A 22586-nucleotide genomic window follows, 5' to 3' on the forward strand; every position below is an offset into this window, starting at 1 on the left:
GGCAATTGGAACAATAGGGGTACTGTACTCCTTAGTGGATTAATCAATGTAAGAGCTGAGCCAAAAATGCTGTTCAGAGGTGGGGATCTGGCTGCAAGAAGCAAGCCACGTGAAGGTAGTCCTGAGGGATGTACATCCCTCCCTGGTTCCTTCCGGACTTCCAAGATGTGCACAGCTTTTCGGTCAGAGCCCCCAGGCCTTTCTTCCATCCTTCCTGCTCTGAAGGCAGTACTATAGACTGAATCCTCTAAAACAAACAAACGACGGTGTGCCAAAACACACCTGTCCTCCTCTAAGCTGGGTATTAGGTGTTGTCTTAGCAACAGGAAAGTATGCTACTGTATATCTCAACAAAGCTTTTTTTTTTAAAAGACGCATCTGGAGATGGAGAGTGGTTATGGTTGCACATCTGAAATGGACTTAATGCCATTGAATGTAACACACTCAACACGGTTAAAGTAGTAAGATTTGTGTTAAACACATGCTAAAGAAAAAATAAAAGCACAGTAAGGACGACCCAGGACTACTGCCATAAGCCCATGGCAACACGCCCTCGCAGTAGGGGGCGGCCGCTTGCAGGATGCGGCCGCTTGTAGGATGCGGAGCACGGTTAATGTGTTTGGCGCCAAACTTCTTTTAATACGCAGGCGTCCCCAACCGCGCGGGCTAGGAGTCTGCCTCAAGTTTAGCCAAGCAAAGAATGTTTATCATTTATTTTATCCAATAAAAATGTAAACAAAAAGAAAGACTTAAAACGAACTAGCAGCGACACGCTTAGAGCTTCGGAGCGCTCTCGCTAACGCGCGGCTGCAGACCCGAGTGCGAAGCCCGGCTGCTCAGGGCTCCGCGGCGCAGGCCGGCCCGGAGCGGCGCGCGAAGGCCTCCGTGTCCTCCGGATGCAGCGTGCTGCCCCTTCGACACGACGATGCCGGGCTGAACGAGACAGCCCTCCCAGGCCGCGGGGACTCAGTGCACAGCCCCGAGGACACGGACACAGCGGCACCCACTGGCAGACTAGGCGAGGAGGTGCAGGTCGCGGCGCCCCGGCGGCTGAGGCGCGCACATACGTCAGCGCGCACGTACGTCAGCGCACACACGTCAGCGCGCACATGCGCACTGCTCGCGCTCCCGGAAGTTCCGCTGCGCGGCAGCCGCTGCTCCGGTGAAGTGCAGGGCGTGAGGGCCCGGGGCAAGTCGTGACGAGGTCGGGGAGGTCCCGGACGGTCTGGGCTCGGGCGGGGAGGGCGCCTTCGGGACTTTGGGGAGGCCCCGGCCCCTGAGCGCTGCCGCCCCTGGGCCTTAGAAGCAGTCTCAGAGTCTTTGCCCGCGCCTGCAGGCGACTCGCGCGCGGCGCCGTGCCGCGGAGCCTGCCGCGCCAGGATGTCGTACATGCTCCCGCACCTCCACAACGGCTGGCAGGTGGATCAGGCCATCCTCTCGGAGGAGGATCGAGTTGTGGTCATTCGGTTCGGACACGACTGGGACCCTACCTGCATGAAGATGGACGAGGTTCTGTACAGCATAGCCGAAAAGGTAATGTCCACTGCCTGCCTGACCTTTCGGTTGTGCGCAAATTTGCTTCCCGATGCCAGTTGTTGAACGTGAAACCAAAACCCGCGTCCTAAGTTTGTTATTACTAATGGGCGCGTTCTAAGGTGTAGGCCCAGTTAGCCATAGAGAAAGACTCAGGATTCTTATTAGACAGGCGTCCAGCCTTGGCAAAGTGAGGATGTGAGCCCTGGAGTTGGGCGGGATAACTTTCGCCTGTTTCTAGAAGTGTCCGTAGATTCTCAATTTTTAGAGATTCACGGTTCCCCTCTCCCAAAATAAGGTAGTGGTTACTATTGTTAGGGTATTTTTAAAATTTTTTTTACTGCAGTGAACAAAACACATTTGTCGGTTTTGTTGCAAGTCGTTTACTTTAAGTAGCATAGTTCAAGAGGATTTTTTTCTATCTTGTTTATTGTGTTTAAAAAAGCAGAGTTGAAACCGGGCATGGTGGTGCATGCCTGTAATCGCAGCACTGGATTACAGGAGGCTGAGACAAGAGGATTGCTACAAGATGGAGGCCAGCCTAGGCTACATAATGAGTTCAAGGGCAGCCTAAACTCCATAGTGAGACCTTGTTTCAAAAAATCAAAATATAAAAAAATAATAATAATTAAAAGCAGAGCTTGGCCGGGCATGGTGGTGCAGCATTGTAATCCTAGCGCTTGGAGGCTGAGACCGGAAGATTGCAGCAAGTTCGAGGCCACCCTGGACTCCATAGTGAGACCCTGTTTCAATAAAAAAATAAATACATATATACATACATACCTTTTGCATTAATACTATGGTAAACCCTGTCCTTTGTTTTTTTCCTTTATCCTTCTATGCCCTTTGTGAGTCATTCGATTTGCAGCTTGGAATGATTCAAACACAGATGTTCGGAGAAAATAAAATTATATTTGGTTAGAACTAGTTTTTCTGATTTTTCGTATTAGTTCACTAGGTGGTCTGTGGCACTTGTTTGCTGCAATTGTAGGGCATTGTTGTATGACCAGGGGTTTTATTCTTTTGCATTATGATAAACTAGATGCAGAGGCAAACTCATTTAAGCCCAAATTCTCAGGAGGCTTGAGCAGAAGTATCAGAAGTTCAAGACAAGCTGGGAATGATGGTTGCTGGCCTGTTATTTCAGCACTCTGACAGACAAGAGCAGAAGGATCACCTGGGCAATTTAGCAACTTAGACCCTATCTTAAAACTTAAAAAATATATAAAGAGGTCATTATATAGCTTAGTACAAAGGTCCTGGCTTCAATCCAATCCCCAGTACCAAAAAAAAAAAAAACCCCAAAAAACCAAAAAAAAACAAAGAAATGGAAGAAAAGATGAAAGAAAAAAGAAAGCTCAAGAGCAGGCTTGATTTTTAGCAAGACTCTATTTCAAAATAAAAAGGGCAAGGGATATAGCTCAGTGGTAGAGCACAGTTAGAGTCAGTCCCTTGTAGCACCCCCCAAAAAATCCTTATGACAGTTTTGGGATAAGTTTTATTTGGGTTTTTGCAATTGTAGCAATAAGGCAAAAAACACATAGTAAAGGGTTAATAAAATATTTAACTTTAGTATTTCATAGATAATTTAAGAAGTTATTCATTGAAACAAGGAATAAAATTAATAGAAACACTGAATCAATTTTTTTCTCTCACAGCTGCCAATGTAAGCTGAGTTAATATAATTCCTTGAAGTGAATAGTAACAAAAGTAAGGATATGTTTTTATCTGTAGCATGGACCACTATCTGACCTGCCATTGTTTAATTTTTGGTAACTTATTTAGGAGAGGCAGCAAGTTAGGGACTGTTCTGTATTTCAATCAAAACGTATCTCTTAGAATGCTTCTGAAATGCATCTCTTGAGATTCAGATGCTCTCAGTTGGAGAGGGGAGGTCAGGCAGAAAAAGTTGTTACAGAAGCTTTCCAGGGAATTGTGTGGCTTGACCTCAGACCTCAATTGTAAGAACCCCTCAGGGGAAGTCTGGTTCAAAGAAATGCTCAGTCAGCCATTTCCCCAGCATTTTCCTCCTGGACTCCATGACAGTGGGGACTTGAGCAGGTGCCTGGGAAATTGAGCAGTTCTCTCACATTCTGGGGCTATTGCCATCTGGGAGCCAGAGGTAATGAATGAGGCAGTATCAGAAAGTCATTTTTGCGTTGTGAAAGCCGTAGTGGACAAGGGCAGGTGCTGCTGAAATTCAGTGACTAATCACCATAAACACATCACCGCTGTATTGATTGAAATAATTTGGGCTGTGATTGTGGAATCGCACTGTTCAGCCAAGCATCATATGGTGTTAAGAGCCTGCTGCTGTCCTTGCTATGAGGATAGCTTGGAGGTGTGAGGGCTTTTGGCTCTTCATGGCTAAGTAAGTTCAGCAAGAAGCTTTTAGCTGTGAAGCAGTTTTGACATGTGTTTATGTAAGCCCGTAGAGACTTATTCTCCTCTTTCCGAATTGCATCAGTTATGAATGACACTGTATTGCTTACTGCTGAACACATACTTCATTTCATATTGAACCTGTTGATAAGGACAGTTCAACTAGGCTCAAGTTTTGGTATTTTCTTTGATCTTTTATATACCTTTCGTTTGAAAACTTATTATTTATTTATTTATTTATTTATTTTTGGTAATGCTGGGTACTGAAACCAGAGCCTTCACATTGAGCTACATCCTCACCCCGCCCCCCCCTTTTTTTTTTTTAATTTTAAGACTGGGTCTTACTGTGATGCTCAGGCTCCGCTCAAACTTGGAATCCTCCTGCCTCAGCCTCTTGAAGTTCTGGGATTATAAATGTGTACCACAATGGCCAGCTTGATTACCTTTTAAATAAACTTTTAATGCTGAGTTATAGTTACTAAAAATGCAAATGAAGTGTACTAGGAGACTTAGTATCTTATTTTCTTCTTAATATAATGAAAAATATGAATTCATAATTCTGAAAGCCCTTTTGAGGGAAGTTCAACAGGAGTTTTTAAAATTTAAGGTGTTAGTACATAGTATAGCTCTAAAAATCTCCCACTGTGGCAGATAATGGGGGATCTTCCTCATCTTATTACAAGCCCTGTTTGGTTATCCAGCAGTTTTAAAGTGAATAAAGGTTCCACATGTTCAGGCTGAATGTGACTATATTGTTTCTCTTAGAATGTGTTATATCAAATTGCTACTTCTGCAGTGCCCAGCACCACCTGATACTTGGTAGTTTTGAGCTAAATACTTAAATGAAAAAAATTAGTCTAGAAACTCACAGATAATACTTGAAGGTATGTAAAGGTCTTCCAGGTATAAAGAGTTGAATACATATGGGAAAGAGTTGAAATGGTTATAATTTTTAAAAAATTAAATTTTCTTCCAGGTGTGGCGGTGCACGTCAGTATTCCCAGCACTCAAGGGGCTGAGGCAGGAGGATCACTGCTAGTTCGAGGCCAGCCTGAACATAGCAAGACCCCGTCTCAAAAAAAAAAAAATTGTTTCCTGTATAGCTGTTGATTTGATGCAGTTTTTAAAGAGACTATTTTATGTACCTTTGAGCTGATTTTCCATTTTGTCGTAATATGGTTTGTCACAGTACTGCTTTAGGGTTCACACTTCCCTAAATCCCATGGTGAATAAGAATAAATGGGTGTTTTAATTTTTGTGTGTTAAAAAGCCCATACAAATAGAGTTTAAAATTTCATGAGTGATAACATTGATGCAAAATAGTGTATTTCAATAGAATTGTGTATAAGGTAAATGTATTTATGGAATTTTGAAAGAATATTAGGGAATTTTCTTTAAGCAACCCATTAAGGATTCAGAGAGTCATTTGAACAATGAAAGCAGCATTTAGCCAGATGAGAAATCTCATAAGAACAAACAATGCATATTGAGAATTTTTGCCTCTGGTTATAAACAGCTTTGTAGCTAGCAGAAAGTCATGGGGGAGGTACTGGGTAGTGATGGGGGTATGAGCTTCAGCTAGACACTTGCCACATGCCAGTCAACTGACCTTTACTAGCTGGTCCCTGTGGCTCATCTCCTTTGTGGATAAAAAAGATATTATTGCTGGGCTTCTAGGATTATTGTGGGAATAGATTAATATGGAAAGGTTGGCTGGGCCAGGGGGTATAGCTCAGCAGCACAAGTACCTGCCTGGCAAGTGCAAGGTCCTGAGTTTGATTCCCAGTACCAAAAAAAAAAAAAAAAAAAGAAAAAAGAAAGGAAACTACCGAAATCCACCCTAGGGAGGTAGGAGATGGACTTGAGCTATTCTAGTTTTTTTCTCCTAACTGTTAACATACCCCAAGGCATCAGCCTAAAGACGGTGTTGTGGTGAGGTGCCAGTGTGCAAAAGGAACTGTAATTTTTCCTCTACTTCTAATTTACTAGGCTGTTGCTTACATGTGTACTGTACTTGTTGACAAACTGAAAGTGGATGTATGATTTTAAGGCTTGGTTAAATAGGCATTTAAGCCTCCCCAAAAAGTGTTTTTAGAAGACTTCCTATCACATAGCAGTAGTGTATTCCATAATCATAAGGTATTATTACTATGTATGATTACCTCTCTCACATTACAAAATTTGCAAGATTTTATGAGTGGAGCTAACTAAAGCAAGTACTGTCTTAATTTTTGAAAAGGTTATCATTCAGTTATTTAGTGACTTTAAAGTGAATTACCTAAAAATGTAAAAATCATCAATTCAAAAATTCATAGTACTGGTCAACTGCACTGAAATTTTTCTAATAATTTTAGTTGGATTCTTCACTGGTTGAGAAGCTCTGTACAAAAATGTGAAATGGTAGTTGGCATCATATGCCAGCTTTCAACCATGTATTTTGTGGGAGTTAGTTTTATGTGAAAGGCAGACTTAACGGCACACAGAAGCCAAATTGCTGACTTGACTGAAGAGAAGAAAGCCATACAGATGAGATGTAGTTGGGGTGAAAGTCAATATAATGTTCAGGTAGCAAGAAAATTGAGAGTCATTTTGGAAAGCCTTTCAGCATCATATGAAGAGCTCTAAGAATGGTCACGGAAGAGGGAGTGGCTCTACCTCTTCAGTAGGAGGAAAAAACCCTAAGTATGCACAGCTCTGTGCTCAGTGAAAACTCTGCTATAATTTGTAATGAAATTGAAAACAACCAGACTATTGACCAGAGAGCATGATAGCAAGAATGATCCATGTATTGAATAGTTGGGCCAGTCACAAAGCTTGGAAGTTGTTCATCTCTGGGAATCCTCAGAACTTTTCTCTTTTGCAGGTGTTGGAAAATAATAAATTAAAAAATGGCAGAGCTTGAACTGGAAATGTTTACTCCAGTTGGATGGATGTAAACGTGGATCTCCCCAACCCCAGAAGCTTTATTTAATATGGGGCAGCATTTGTATGTGCTTTTCTGACAGGCATGAGTCTACATTAGGAAAACTTTTACTTTTTTACTTTAAAACACTTGCATACTGTTTATTTTATTTGACTGTCATGTGTTTTTTAAAGTTACATAACCTGTATAAAAATATACTGTACTGGGCAGATACAAAGCAATGGTTTTTCCATTTCATTTTTGTATTTTTAAAATGGACATTTTTATATTGGAAATAATAGTGGGCACATAGCTTAGTTTTAGTTTTATATAAAAAATACACTGGTGCCTTAGTGAACTGCACATTCATTAATGGATTGAAGTGTTCAGAACTAGTACTACTATATCTGCATTTCAGCCCACGTGGAAAGAAGCAGAGTCTGTGCAGCCCCACAGACCAGAGCTCTTCCAAGGAGACACTGAGGGAGCTCAAGAGTTAAAGGTTGAAGAGGGCGAATTTGGCATTGTATTACCAGTTTCTCACATAGCTGCCAAACTGGATATACAACTAATAGATGGTGACTGTATCCTTACTAGAAAGAAGGACCCTGCTCCTAAATGATGGATTGGATTACACCCTCTCTTAAGGCAGGACTGTAGAATTACAATTTTTATACTACTATTAAGATTATGTAATAAAGATTATGTTACATCCATACTCTCCAAAGATACATTTTCAGTGATAATGATATGCTTCTTGAATTTTGAAATAATACCTTTACTGATAAAATTTATTCATTCAATTACCACTTATCTAGCGCTTTGTGTGTGTCAGATACTGTGAGTCAGGGGAGGCCTCAGTGCAGATGACAGACGTGGTTTCTCTTGTGCAGCTTCAGACTGATCGAAAGACATGGTGTCACTCATACAGAAAGGAAAGGGGAAAAGTACTGCGGCACCCCATTTAGTTATGGTTTATTTTACTTCTGGGTGACCTATAGTTTTCTTGCTTATTGACAAAAGAACAAATGTGTTACTATAATACTAGCATTTACAGTGTGAAAATTTTTCAGGATTACTGAGTGAGGATATCTAGTGTCCTCATTTATCAAACAGATGAGGTAGTTCAATTGCCTTTAAGTGGATGCAGCACTTGCAGTCAGATGTTTGCTGCTAAGCTCACCTCCTTTCACCTGCAGATGCCATTTCTTGTTTCACCAAGAAGTAAAAGGAGTGGGGGCTATGGAGACTCACCCCTCCTTCCCCACTCTGTCCTGTTTCAGCTTCTCCCGTCTCAGCTCCCAAGTTTATCAGCACCGTTTCCCACTTTTTCATTATGAGCATTTTGGGAGCGTTGTGCACACTTCACACTTCTGTTCTTCAGAACTTCACTCTGGCCACACAACCTCTGCACATCTCACATGGTCACCACTGACCTTCCAGGAGCCAGGACACTTTTGAGTCCTGTCTGATTTGAACTGTGGCCTCAACATAGAGCCACATGGGAATCTCCTGTCTGGATGCCTTTGTTTCTGGTACTGGGGCTTGAACCCAGGGCCTCATACCCACTAAGCGTTTGCTATAACACTGAGCTACACTTTCAGCGTTCCTTTCCTGCTCTTGGCTTAATGGTGGGCTTCTGTGCTAACTCCAAAACCCATCTTACTTTAACTTAATTCATCAGTAGTGACTCTTTTTCTAAGTAAGTCACATTCTCAATTTTGGGAACTGGGATTTCCTATTTTTTTTAAGGGGAGCACAGTTCAACCCATAATGCATGAAGTTGATATAAGCTTTTTAGAGGGCATGGACACAGTATTTATAAAGATCCTTTAGCATGTCCACTGTCTGTTGCTGAGATTCTATTTTGTGATTAGAAATTCTATTTTATGATTAGAAGTAATGAAATATGTCCACAAATTGAGGGTAAAAGTGTATACAGATAAGTGATATTCATGAAAAATCAGCAAATAACAGAATGATGATGAAATAATGGCATATAAAAACCGGATAAAAATAACATTGTTAATAATTATGTGATCATATTGTGTTAATATAAATAAATTTTCAAAATATACACAGAAAAAAAGATTGGACAGAATAAGCAAAAATGTTAGTAGTAGTGACCTCTGAGTATGGGATTGGAAGTTATTTTACAGTGGTACCTCATTGAGCCTAACCATTGAATTTGATTCGATTTTCATCTAACTCAGATTGCCACCAGAATCGTGGAAAGAATCAAGTTCATGAACCAAGGTACCACTGTGGTTCGTTTTTTTTTTTTTTTTCTGGGTTTTCTAAACTTTCCTGATAAATTTGCAGTTAAAGGAAGTTATAGAAAATTGTGCAGTATTACTTTGAGTTCAAACTATTAGGACTTGCATATGTTCAAGCTGAAGTAACTAGGGGGAAATGGATGGCTGAATTCTGCAGGCATGTTTTAGACCAGTTGTTGAATACATGTAATACATATTTGTAAAAGTACAAATTTGTGAAAAATCATATAGATCATTCAGAGATCAGCACAAATGATACCTCTGTGGCTGTGTTCTTTAGGACTTTAGTTTGTTACTTAAGTTTAGCTAGTTCCTAAGCTATTCTGAGAAATGTCAAAATGAGTTACAACTAACTGGTTGGTTAGGGTGCTGGTATGCTGCATTATTTTCCTATGTATTAGCTCTGTAGGGAAAAATGTTGGATAATTGATTTGAAAAAAATTGTCCAGTTTACCTGTTTTATTTTTAAAATCTCCTTTACTTTTAGGTTAAAAATTTTGCAGTTATTTATCTCGTGGATATTACTGAAGTACCTGACTTCAACAAAATGTATGAGTTATATGATCCTTGTACTGTCATGTTTTTTTTCAGGTATGTTACTTTAAATCATTATTTAAATAGAATACTCTTGGTTTGGAAGTTTGAGATAATCAGGGCAGGTTATGTTATTTAGGAAGAAATCAAATTATGTAGCTATATCATAAGGCAGTTGGTATCACAAGGCAGTCAGTATCTTTTAAATGATTTTCAAAATAGTAATTCCAGTTGTAGCATTTATTCAGTAACCTTTTTTGAAATAGCTACCCAGAAACCTGAGTGAAGTATAATGAAATGGAAGATATTCTTAACTAACATTTAGGTTATCTTTAAATATATTCTATTGATGAAAAATATCTTAAAATAATTTATTAAATATGATATCAATAAGTTAATATCTGCTAGATGTGGTGGCACATGCTTATAATCCCAGCATTCAGGAGGCTGAGGCAGGAGGATCACTGAAAATTCAAGGTCAGCCTGGGGCTACATATTGAATTCAAGGTCTGGACTATACAGTGAGACCTTATCTCAAAGAAGGAAACAAAAAACCTTAGTGTCCTTTTCTAAGACTCTGGAGGAAAACCTGAATTTAATTACTTTTTTCTATAGATACAATATTTTATCAGCTTCAAAATTCTATTGTAAAGATGTAATTTGGAAAGCAACCACCATTTGACACTATTATTATCAAAATTTCTTACTGTACTTCTAAGAAGTTGGTAAATAGCAATATGAGTGTTGGGCCTTCCTCCAGAAGTAGCACTTCATAGTGGTAAGAGAGGTCTCCATGGACTGCATAGGTGTGTATTGTTAGTTTCATATTTTGCATGAATTTGGCCACGGACGTCAGCACCTGTCTATGAGTTCAGTGTGGTAGTTACATGAGACCCGTCAGGATCAGGTGCATTGTTTGCTCAGGGTCCAACAAGCCAAAATTGTAGAGTGAATGGTTCTCTGGAGGGCGTGGGGAAGAGTTCACCTTGGCTTATTCAGAGTATCGGCTGAATCCAGGTCTTTCTGGTTGTGTATCTGAGGTTTCTGTTTCCTTGCTTCTGTCAGCTTGGGGCCACTGTGCTCTTGAGGCCTCTTCATCTCTACAGTCGGCATCAGTTAGTGCACTGTCTCTGTCTTCCAGTTCTACCTCTGCTTTTAGAAGGTTAGAACTGTTAGACTCACCTAGATGATCCAGGATAATCTTATTTTAAAGTCAGTGGATTAGAAACCTGAATCATGTCTGTAAAATTTCCTTAGCAGTGTCCTGTCATAGAATTACAGGCATGAAGCCTAGCATATTCAGAGTCTTGTGGAGCATTTTAGGATTTGGGCTATTTCAGTCTGCACTCTGGCTCCCAAAGATTTGTATGCCACCTGTAAGGAAAACATCCCTCTCCAGAATTACTGACGATCCTACCACAGAACAGCATCAGGTCCAAATTCCAGAATCTCATTGTCCAGATCATCTAAACCATGGACGCATATTTCCTGGGCATTGTTCCTTTTTCCCTGTGGACCTGTAAAGCTCAGACACAAGTGAAGCTCCCTGCCCCTAACATAGGTGGGCCAGGCATGGTGGCACACAACTGTAATCCCAGCACTCTGGAGGCTGAGGCAGGAGGATGGCCACAAGTTCAAAGCCAACCTCAACTACATAGTGAGGCCATCTCACAAAAGTGGGAGGAGAGCAGGGAAGGAAAGTGCCATCCAAGGCTGGGCAAAGTCCTTAGGCTTCACTGCATGGGGTTATTCTCATGGCCTCATGTTCTACCCTCTGGAAGTGGTTCTTCTTGAGTCCTTATTTCATGATCAGTGTTTGTGGTTGGGTAGTTTGTTACATTGCTTCTTGAACCTGCACTGGGGCTGTCACCTCCTCTACTTACTCTTCTCTGTCCCTCACATTTTTTAGGACATAAGGTAAACTCAATGAGGGACAGTGCCTATAGGTACCATGTGCCTCCTGTTCGGTTGACAAGACCCATGAGGCACAGCCTTCACCTCTTGTGACTGAGTACACTGACTTGTAAATTTGCCTGGATTTCAACAAAAGGCTGTATGGCCATGTCCTCATTTTCTGTGTGCAGCCATTGCTGCATTTCACCACCTTGTCATCTAGAGAGGAGTTAATCTAGTTAGCAGTTTTTATATCAGTTTATTTGTTTCCTCTCATTTTACTGTAAGTAGCAAGAAGAAGCCAGGCAGCCCCTTCGAGACTTTGCTTGGGCCAGGTGCACTCCTGGTGTGCTCCTGTAATCCCAGCACTTGGGAGGCTCAGGCAGGAAGGTAATTGTGAGTTTGAGGTCAGTCTAGGCTACATAGTAACTTCAGGTCCAGCCTGCACTATGAAGTGGGTTCCTGTCTCAAAAACAAAACAAAAAGAATGAAAACAAAAACAAAGGCTTTGCTTGGGAATTTCCTTGGCTAAATATCAAAGCTCATTGCTTATAAGTTCTACATTTCAGACAACTGCAGGACACAGTATGCTTGTTATTCCCACTATGTGACAAGGACCCTTGTTCCTTCATTAGAGTAACAAGTTCCTTCTTCATGTGGTTCAGGGATAGCCATCTCAGGAACTAGAGATACTGTGATAGACAAGGAATTGTAGGAACAATCTTGAGGTGGTGGCAGGGACATACTTTGTATGTTTTGTGATTTTTAGGGCTGATGGCATATTTAGAAAAGAAAGTTAGGCTTCCTTCTGCTATTTCTATGACCCACAATTCTAGAGCAGATAGCAATAGTACTTTAGTCACTGCCTGCACCAAATATGCCGGGCTTGTCTCGTGCTGGGACATGATGTCAGACTAGGCTCTGTGAACCTATCTTGATAGAAGAAATACCAAAGTAAGTGGGGGACAGCTTTATAGAGACATTAGTACCAAAGACGTGAGTCTGAAATCAAGGCTGCCACAGTGTAAAGCGCTGGACCACCCACACTGTTTAGATTAGTTTGGTGCATTCACTGAGCTGGACACATGGGCACAGAGGACGAGCCAGAAGCAGGGCAGTGCAACACAGTGCATGAGGATGAGAGGAAGTAAGGTTTCTATCCCTGGGTTCCTGGACCAGTGAGAGGCCCTGGAATGTTATCATTACAGCAAATGCTTGATGTAGAAAAGTGGCATCAGATTAGCTTTTGAGCTATTGGTTGAAAGCCAAGCCAGAATCCTCACACTGATTGCTTTCGTGGACCGATGTTAAAGGCAAATGTATGTTCCTATAACAGTGACAAGTTAAACTAATATAAATCCTCAACAGATCAGAAAAAAAAATATGCAAATGCAACAGAGGTTAGCATTGTTATTTTGGAAAGTGCAAATATAAATTTATAAGAAGAAATTTAGCCTTTTGAAACATAAGTATTTAAAGGAACATCTACTTTCCTAGTCATAAAGATAGAAAGAGGCTGGGTATAGTGGCTCACACCTTGTAATCCCAGTATACTGGAGGCTGAGGCAAGAGGATCACCACAAGTTCGAGGCCAGCCTAAAGTATGTAGTGAGACCTTGTCTTAACAACAACAACAAAAACCCAAAATGTCATTTTCATTTCACAGTTGTAAGGCTTTTAATAAATTTATACCAAGTGCTTGTAAGAACAATATAAAACATACATTGCTTTTCAGGACAATTATTAGTACAGCCCTCTAGAAAACAGCTTGTCTCAGTGTGTAAAACTTTGCTTACCATATAAAATATTTGTCCAAAGGAAATAAAAATAAAAGAAAGAGCTTAGTAGTCTTTGTGTTACACTTTTTAGAAATAGCATGTACGTTGTTTCCATCTTCTCTTGCACTGTGGTTTCGCCTCTTGATTATATGTATCCTTAAAACAGGGTTTTGTTTTTGTTTTTTGGTTTTTCTCCGGTCCCGGGAACTGAACTCAAGACCTTGCACTTGCCAAGCAGGCGCTTTTGCCGCTGAGCTAAATCCCCAGCCCCTCCTTAAAACAGGGTTAACCAGAAATTGTGCTAGCAGGATACGCAGATACTTTTTTTGCAGAATTCTTTCTCTGAGCTTTGGTACCCTTTTCTCTTAACAGGAACAAACACATCATGATTGACTTGGGCACTGGCAACAATAACAAGATTAACTGGGCCATGGAAGATAAGCAGGAGATGGTTGACATAATAGAGACCGTGTATCGTGGTGCCCGCAAAGGACGAGGCCTGGTGGTGTCTCCCAAGGACTATTCTACAAAATACAGATACTGAGGCACTGTCATCACAGTCTGCAGATAAATGCTGTGGAGCTGTTTTTATGTGGAAATATTTTCAACTGTGTAGAGCCTTTGGAAAATCACGTGGAACTCAGAGGCTTGGAGGGTCCTTGAGTAAGGGTTGCACACCTTAACTAATTGAAGCAAATAAACACATGTTGAAGGAACAATCACAATTGTTAAGAAAATATATGGATTATGGATTTTGATAGTCAAAATTAGTTATTTTCTTTCCTTTTGGAGTGCAATCAAGATGTTTGTCCTGTGAGTTCTCATACTTCACTTAGTTTTCTAGGGTTACTATGTCAAAGAGCCAAAAACTAAATGGCCTCAACAACAGAAATTTATGATTGCACAGTTCTGGAGGCAAGAATTCTGATAACTTGTTAGTGGTATTAGTTCCCTCTGAAATTATAAGGCAAAATCTATTCCCAGACTCTCCTGGCTCCTGGGGGTTGGTGGATCACTGGCAGTCCTTGGCTGTTTGTAGATGTATCTCCTCAGTCTCCTCCTCTGTCTGCACCAGTGGTTCCTGGGTTTGTGTATGTCTGTCTCCTCATTTCCACTTTTTATAAGTACAACAATCACATTAGATTAGGGACCCACAGTACTCCAGCATCATCTCAGCTAATTATATCTGCAATGACCCTGTTGCAGATAAGGTCACAGGCTGATTTCAGGATAATATATTCAACCCATAATAAAATCCAGACTCTCAATCTTGTTATAAAAACAGTATAATAAAATACTGATTGTTTGAAGGGCCCATTTAAGGAACAGAACTGTTCCTTTGCTAAGAGTTTTTTTTGTTTTGTTTTTTGAGACAGCATCTCACTATGTAGTTCAGGCTAACCTTGAACTAATGTGTAATCCAGGCTGGCCTCAAATAGAAGGAAATCCTGCCTCGGCCTCCTGAGTATTGAGATGCTCACCCCCATACCCAGTCCACTTTCTTGAGATTCTATTTGATGCACTTGAATTACGTTCCGGTAGAAACCAATATACCCTTCAGTCTGTCCAGTGACAAACCTTGTTACACTCCCATCTCCCCTTGCTGTATGTCTTACCAGGCAGGGGCTAGAGTGGTTGGAGCTTCCCTATTACCTCTTGGTGCACATCCTTTCTCTGACATGAAAGTGAGTGAATGTGGTGGGGTGCAGCATGTCTGAGCATACCCAGAGGAGGCTTCAGAGTGGTTCAGTGCATGCTAAATGACCCTGGGGAGTCACCTTAGTGTTGCTGTTTCTCACCTGTAGGGGACGAGTCTTGCCTTGCTTGTGCGCACATGTTGACACATGGGAAGCACTGGGTGCCTGCTGGGTATGTGGAGTAAAAGTACTGCTGGTACACTGATTGTTACTATAAAAGTGTAAGTACTTACAAAAGAGTAAAATGTTCTTTCACATACAAGTACACTTTAAATGGATTTAAACTTCATAAGCAGCATCTAGGATGCAAAAAGCCCTCAGTTAAATCCGCAGCACTGAAAAAAAAATGCAAATCTATAATCACTGTATCATTAGTTTTCCGATTTATGAAAGAGGAAGACTAAAGCCATATCACAGTGTTATGAGAGCCAGGTGAGCAAAAATCTGTACTTCTTAGGTCCCTGACATTTCTCTAAAGAAGAGAGAACATTTGCAGATGCTCAGGATTAGTTTATGAAAGAGATGCAATCAGAACCATAGTGAGACATCACTTCTCACCACGAGGATGCTATATTCACAATGTCAGACAAACAAGTATTGGTGAAGATGTGGGGCCTTATAAAACTGCTGACAGGTATAAAGCGATGTGGCTATTGTGAAAAGCAGGCCCTAAAAAAAATGTATTGCCACTCAACCCAGCCATACCAACCCTGCCTATCTACCCAAAAGAAATATGTCCACACAGAAACTGCACAAACCACATTATGGTTTCACTGTAACCGTAATGTGGAAGTCCAAGTGTTCATCATTGGATCACTGTACATCCATATAGTGTTGTATAACAGTCTCGATGTTATAACCAGAAGTAATTCTCTTTTTTTTGTTTTTGTTTTTGTTTTATCTTTTTGAGACAGGGTCTCGCTGTGTAGTTCAGGCCAGCTGTGAGCTCACTTTGTAGCCCAGGCTGGTCTTGAACTCGCAACGATTTTCCTGCCTCAGCCTCTTGAATGCTGGGATTACAGGTGTGTGCCAACACGCCTGGCAGAAGTAATTCTTTTGGCAAAACAGAGTGACAGAATCCAAATCAATTAAAGAAAATAACAGGAGTAAATACTAGCACTGGCCATACAAATCTGAAAATTATTCATGGAGAAGACAACATCCTACTAAAAACCTCCATATAAGCCACAAACTTGAGAATATATACGGCAGTATATATGCACAGGGAAGCAAGGCAACAGACGTTTCCTGAGCTTATCCAGTTCTCCCAAGGCAGAGCAAGGGGTAGTGAGGGAAAAGAAAAAAATACTAGGTAGCTTTCAGAAGGGATGAGTAAAATGGTGAGTTAAAAAAGGCAAGGAAACAAAAGTTGACCAACTTCACTCAATATGTGCACAGTGAATTTCAGGGAAATTGATAAAAAAAACCTGGATGACCATGAACCAAAATGGTCAAAAGTTGGACTAACAGATTCAACAAAGATGAATCTTTCAGAAAATGTTAAATACCTGAAACACAGACTATAGACTTCATAAATTGCAGAAATGACCAATATGAAGATACAGTGTCTGAAATGGAGAACAAAATACTGAATTATGAAGTGTGTGAGAAACCACAAAGAAAAAACAAGACTACTAGATAACAAGAAGAAGCAGCTACTAGATGACAAGAACAATTTTAAGGCTAACTGGAGTTGTAGAAAAACTAGATAGTGCAGATGGATTCATTAACATTTACAAAGATTACAGTAGAGTTTAAAATACAAGTGATGCTTACAGAACAACAAATATGAAAGAAGCTCATCAAAATATATCTTGACATTTATGATAAAAAAAATCTACAGAAAATAGGAAGAGATGGTTTTTACCTCAATCTGATCAAAGCCATCTACAAACCAACAGCCAACATCATATGAAATGGACAAAAACTGAAAGCTTTCACTTTTAAGTCAGAAACAAGACAAGGATTTCCACTGTCATCAGATCTATTCAATATAGTTCTGGAAGCATTAGCCAGAGCAATTAGATAAGACAGAGAAAAGGAATAAAGATAGGAAAGGAAGAAGTGAAATTATTATTCACAGATGACATGATACTCTACATGGAAGACCCCACAAACTCCATCAAAAGACTCCTAGAATTAATAAACAAATTGAGTAGTGTAGCTGGATACAAAGTCAACACTCAAAAATCAATAGCACTCCTATACACAACAAGCATACTAAGAAATTAAGGAAACCATACCTTTCACCATAGCATCCAAAAAACAAATGTTTGGGAATCAATTTAACAAAGTAAAAGACCTATATAGTGGAAACTACAGTACTCTGAAAAAAGGGATTGAAGAGGATTTCAGTAAATGGAAAGATATTCCTTGCTCATGGATAGGAAGAACCAACATTGTGAAAATGGCCATACTCCCAAAATTTTTGTACAGATTTAAAATACCATTAGTATACCTCACAGATCTCAAATTAAAATACCATTAGTATACCTCACAGATCTAGAGAAAACATTCTGAAAATTCATCTGAAACCAGAAGAGACCCAGAATAGCAAAAGCAATCCTGAGTAACAAAGGCAAGGCAGGAGGCCTCAGAATCCCTGACTTGAAATTATACTACAAAGCTACTGTGATAAAATCAGCATGGTACTGGCAAAAAACACCTGAGGATCAATGGAACAGACTGGAAGATGCAGCTACAATCACAAAGACACTCAGCCACCTAATCTTTGATAAATGGGCCAAACAAATTCACTGGAAGAAAGATAGCCTCTTTGATAAATGGTGCTGGAAAAACTGGCCGGCCACCTGCCAAAGACAAACTAGACCCATGTCTATCACCATGCACCAAACTCAAGTCAAAACGGATCACAGATCCAAATATTAAAATAGAAACACTAAATTACTGGAAGAGAAAGTAGTTAAAAATCCTGAAGGTATAGGGGTAGGCAGAGAGTTCATGAACAAAAACCAAACTGCATGGGAAATACTTCAAACAATCAAAAACTGGGATCTCATCATATTTAAAGTTTTTGTACATCGAAAGAAATCACCAACAGAGTAAAAAGAAAACCCACAAATTAGGAAAAAATTTTAGCCAACTGTCCCTCAGATGAAGGACTTCTATCTAGAACATATAAAGAATTAAAAAAAATCAACCCCCCCAGTTCAAAGACCCAATCCAAAAATGGGCATCTGAGATGAATACACACTTCTCAGATGAAGAAATAGTAATGATGAAGAAATAAAAATAGGAAATAAGCACATGAAAAAATGTTCAACATTGTTATTCAAAAAATGCAAATTAAGACAACACTGAGATTCCATCTCACTCCAGAAAGAATGGCTATCATCAAGAAATCAACCAGTAACAAATGCTGGAGGGGCTGTGGGAAAAAAGGAATCCTCCACTGCTGGTGGGAGTGTAGACTGGTGAAACCACTGTGGAAATCAGTTTGGAGATTCCTCAGTACACTAGGATTAGAGGTCCCATTCAAACCAGCTATTTCCTTTTTGGATATTTTTGCAGAAGAATTGAGAAAACCATATCACAGTGATATATGTGCACCCATGTTTATAGCAGCACAATTTGTAATAGCTAAGTCTTGGAAGCAACCCTAATGTCCATCAACTGAGGAATGGATGAAAAAGTTGTGGTATTTTTATATAATGGAATATTACTCAGCTATAAAGAAAGATAAACTCGAGGCTTTTATAGGTCAATGGACACAACTAGAGACCATAATCATAAGTGAAATAAATCAGACCTACATGTGTAAACACCATATTGTCTCATTAGTGTAAGAACTTGAAAGTGTGAATAAAATCTAAAAGGTACAGCAGATATTGTGAAAGGGAAAGAAATTGCTCAAAAAGAAAGAACAACTGGGATGAGAAAAGAAAAGAAGGGGAAAATATGTATATATGTATACACAGGATAGCTAAGATAGTTGTACTACTGATTTCTGTTACTTTATTGAAAGGAACAGTTAATGTTTAAATGTTTGATCAATCTTACATGCCTACATTTGTTTATCTGAATAACCCATTTGAAGATATCAATATGGGATACAACCACCATTGTTAATTTCCTATCATCTTGTCTGAAATTCTGTATTGCTTGTATTGTTTTTGTGTTATTTTGTAAATGTCTATCAATATGTTTTTGTTCTTTTATCTTTAAAATTAAAAAAAAAGACATATCTTTATTGACTTTGCTCACCTGGGCAGCACATGACTTATGTCTGCTGATGCAGCAGCCTGTGTTCATTCCATCAGCTCGTGGCTCCCAGAAGTTCTCTACACCATTTCTGCTTCCAAGTTGGTTTCCCTGCCGATTTAGAGAGATTTCATCCACCTTTCTCCATCCTTTTGACAGTGTTTTATTGACCTGCAGGTGACATAGTAAAAGATCCACAGAAATATGTAGAACTGAAGAATTTCTAAAATGGTGAACCAACCATACAGTGTAGGGTGTGTATAGCATCCATGGCACCATCCCCCAATATCTGATGGAAGAAATCATTCAGCCTTGAATCTATGAATCCAAGTACTGGAAAGAAGAGTGCTTTGGATTCACAGCTGAAACTTGTAGTTGATAGAGCCATGAAGTTAAGGTTTGTGGGTGGTGTCTGTGGTGGAAACAAAACCAAGTCCCTGTGTTTGACCTTGAAGATGCTTCAAATTCAACCTGAGAAAGACATCGTAGAGTTTATAAAAAATGAAGATTTCAAGTATGTCCACATGTTGGGCGTGCTTTACATGAGGTTGATGGGCACTGCAGTTGATTACTACAAGTACTTGGAACCTCTGTACAACGAGTATCAAAAAATAAATAAATAAATAAAGAACCATAACCAAAATGGAGAGTTTGAACTGAAGCAGGTAAATAAATTTATTGATGAGCTACTGCACAGTGAAAGAGCCTGTGATATTCTGCCCTGACTACGTGCTAGAAGATGTTGAGCAACTGGAGCTTTGAGTTAGTGTTCTAGAAGAAGACATAGATGATGTGGAGTTTAGTGAAGAGGAGAAGGAAGAAGATGAGAAGTTGGAAAGAGTGCCATCACCTGATCATTGGAAGAGAAGCTACCGAGATTAGGACAAGCCCCATCACTCTCCCACAGTGCAATACAGAAGTAGGAATCATCTCGCAAATGAAGAAGTTCTTCACCCCTCAGACAGAGGCATCAGAGTAAGTATCCAAGACACTACAGAATCAGGTCCTGAGATCCATGACACAGATCCTGCTCCAAGTCCCCAGGTCATCACTGTAGTCACAGACATAGGAGCCACTCAGAATCTCCTGAAAGGTCAAAGAAAAGCTGTAAGAAGAGCCAGAGAGGGAATGAGTGATGAATTCAGTTTGGTTTTAGTCCAAATGGCCTCCTGTATATGTGAGGGTACCTATGTGGAAGGATTAAGAGCTGCTATTCTGGCGGCTATAATATTTTACTTTTTCTTAGTGAGTTTTTTTTTAATGGAAGAGGTGCTGATTTTTTTTTTTTTTGTACTGGGAATCAAACTCAGGACCTTGCACTTGCCAGGCAGGAGCTTATGCTGCTGAGCTATATCGCCGGCCCCTGAGTTTTGTATCTTATTTCTAGCTGTACACATCTTTGAAGGATGTTGTTTCTTAAGGTCAGTTTTTGATCCAGTCAACTACAAATGTACTCAGATTTAAGACAGTAGGAAGGATCTGGGAATTGGGGATATGAGTGAGAAAAGATGAGACCATACTGGTAAAAAAAAAAAAAAAAATCCCCATTAAATTATGAGACACTGCAAAAATCCTGAAGAATTTTAAAAGCAAGAAAAATTTAAAAATCACGTATAAAGTTAAACCAAGTATCACCATAATGGACTTCTTAACACAAACTCTAAAGGCTAGAAGACCTTGGAGTGAAGTATTTCAAGGTCCCAAACAATTTCCAACTCAGATTAATTTATCCAGTAAAGCTATCCTTTAAAATAGATGGAGAAATAAGGCGTTTTATAAAAATGACCAGCTTGAATGATAAAGAAGTGCTAAACCAGCTCTAGAAAACACACCCAAGAATATTCTCAGCAAAAATAACAGGGCTGACACAGCTAAAAACAGAAAACTATTGAGGTCACTGGAAAAACAACAAAAAACATCAGGAATAAAAAAGTATTCACCATCAGATAATCAACAAATCTCAGTAATATCTCTCAATATTAAAGGCCACAACTCTCCAATTAAAACATAAAAATTGGCAGACTGGATTACAAACAATCCAACAATGTGTTACATTCGAGAAACTCATTTAATGCATAAAAGACGTAGACTAAAAAGAAAAGGATGGAAAGCAATATTTCCTGCACCACGACCAAATAAATAAGCAGAGGTAGTAATTTTACCCCAGTTTCTACAATCAAGGGTATCATGTACAGTGTAGACATGGTAAACTACAAGCTAAAACTAGTTAGTATAGACAAGGTCACTACATACTAGTTAAAGAAATAATCTAATAAGAACAGGCAACATTGATAAACATATATGCACCAAACACTGGAACACCTATCTTCATAAAACAAAAATGGCTGAAATTAAAAGATCAAATAACACTAACACAATCATAGTAGGAGATTTTAACAACCCACTTTCACAAAGAGATAATTAAAAAATAAATATCAGAGCTGAAGCAGTTTTGAACATAAAAAGTTAATAGATATTTACAGAATATTCCACTCATCTGTAACAGAGAATACATGCTTCTCTGCAGCGTGTGGTACTTTTTCCAAAGTAGATCACATACTAGAACACATAATTGTATCATGCATACTATCAGACCCCTGTGCAAAGAAAATAGCAGTCAACAGAACAAATTATGGAAAACAGAAAAGCTCTTAGAAAATTAAAAGTAACTTCTAAGCAACCCGAGCTTCACAGAAGAAATCTAGGAAGAAATTTAAAAATGTCTAGATATTAATGACTATGACTACACAACTCATCAAAATGTCTGGGAAACTATGAAAGCAGTTCTAAGAGGATAATTCATCACAATCAAGCCTCAAATTAGGAAAACAGAGTAAACCCAAATAAATAACCTTATGAGAAATCTTAAGGTACTTGAAACAGCAAGAAGCCATGCTCAAACCAAAATTAAGAAGGGAAATCTTAAATGAGAGTGAAAGTCAATGAAATTCAGAATAAAAATACTTTTATTTATTTATTTATTTATTTATTTATTTCCAGTACTGGGAATTTAACACATGACCTTGTGCTTGCCAGGCAGGTGCTGTGCTGCTGAGCTAAATACTCAGGCCCTAAAAATACTTTTAAAAGTTAACAAATTGGGAGGTGGCTGCTGTGGGCAAGGAATGGTGGTATTCGTGAGAGAAGTCCGCACCTGAAGAAGTGGATCTCACAGAACTTTTTTTTTTATTTTTTTATTTTTTTTATTTTAAAGAATAAAAGAAGGATAACATAATAATAGGGGGGACTTAGCAAATTACAGACAAAATGGTAGGAAATTATCAATGGTTATCATTTTACATATTATTGTCTACAAAATAGTTTCTCAGGAAAACAGACAAATAATAGTGAGTTACAGACAAAAGAGGTA

General features: G+C 39.4%; 1 protein-coding gene and 1 pseudogene across 2 annotated transcripts; both read left to right on the plus strand.

Moving 5' to 3' along the window:
• Nucleotides 1-1102: 1102 nt before the first annotated feature.
• On the plus strand, nt 1103-14037 carry Txnl4a (thioredoxin-like 4A). 2 transcript variants are annotated; one of them, XM_005373122.2, is made up of 4 exons: nt 1103-1204; nt 1337-1533; nt 9581-9684; nt 13671-14037. In XM_005373122.2, exons 2-4 carry the CDS (start codon nt 1381-1383, stop codon nt 13840-13842), a joined length of 429 nt encoding a protein of 142 aa, XP_005373179.1. In that variant the 5' UTR covers nt 1103-1204; nt 1337-1380; the 3' UTR covers nt 13843-14037. The 2 variants fall into 2 exon arrangements, with proteins under 2 accessions (XP_005373179.1, XP_013367117.1); XM_013511663.1 differs by lacking the exons at nt 1103-1204; nt 1337-1533 and adding an exon at nt 4942-9073.
• A 2286-nt stretch (nt 14038-16323) lies between these two features.
• LOC102015585 lies at nt 16324-20352 on the plus strand (annotated as a pseudogene).
• The last annotated feature ends 2234 nt before the right edge of the window (nt 20353-22586 follow it).

This window comes from Chinchilla lanigera, unplaced genomic scaffold, assembly GCF_000276665.1.
Source record: "Chinchilla lanigera isolate Chin_1 unplaced genomic scaffold, ChiLan1.0 scaffold00001, whole genome shotgun sequence".
Taxonomy (NCBI): Eukaryota; Metazoa; Chordata; class Mammalia; order Rodentia; family Chinchillidae; genus Chinchilla; species Chinchilla lanigera.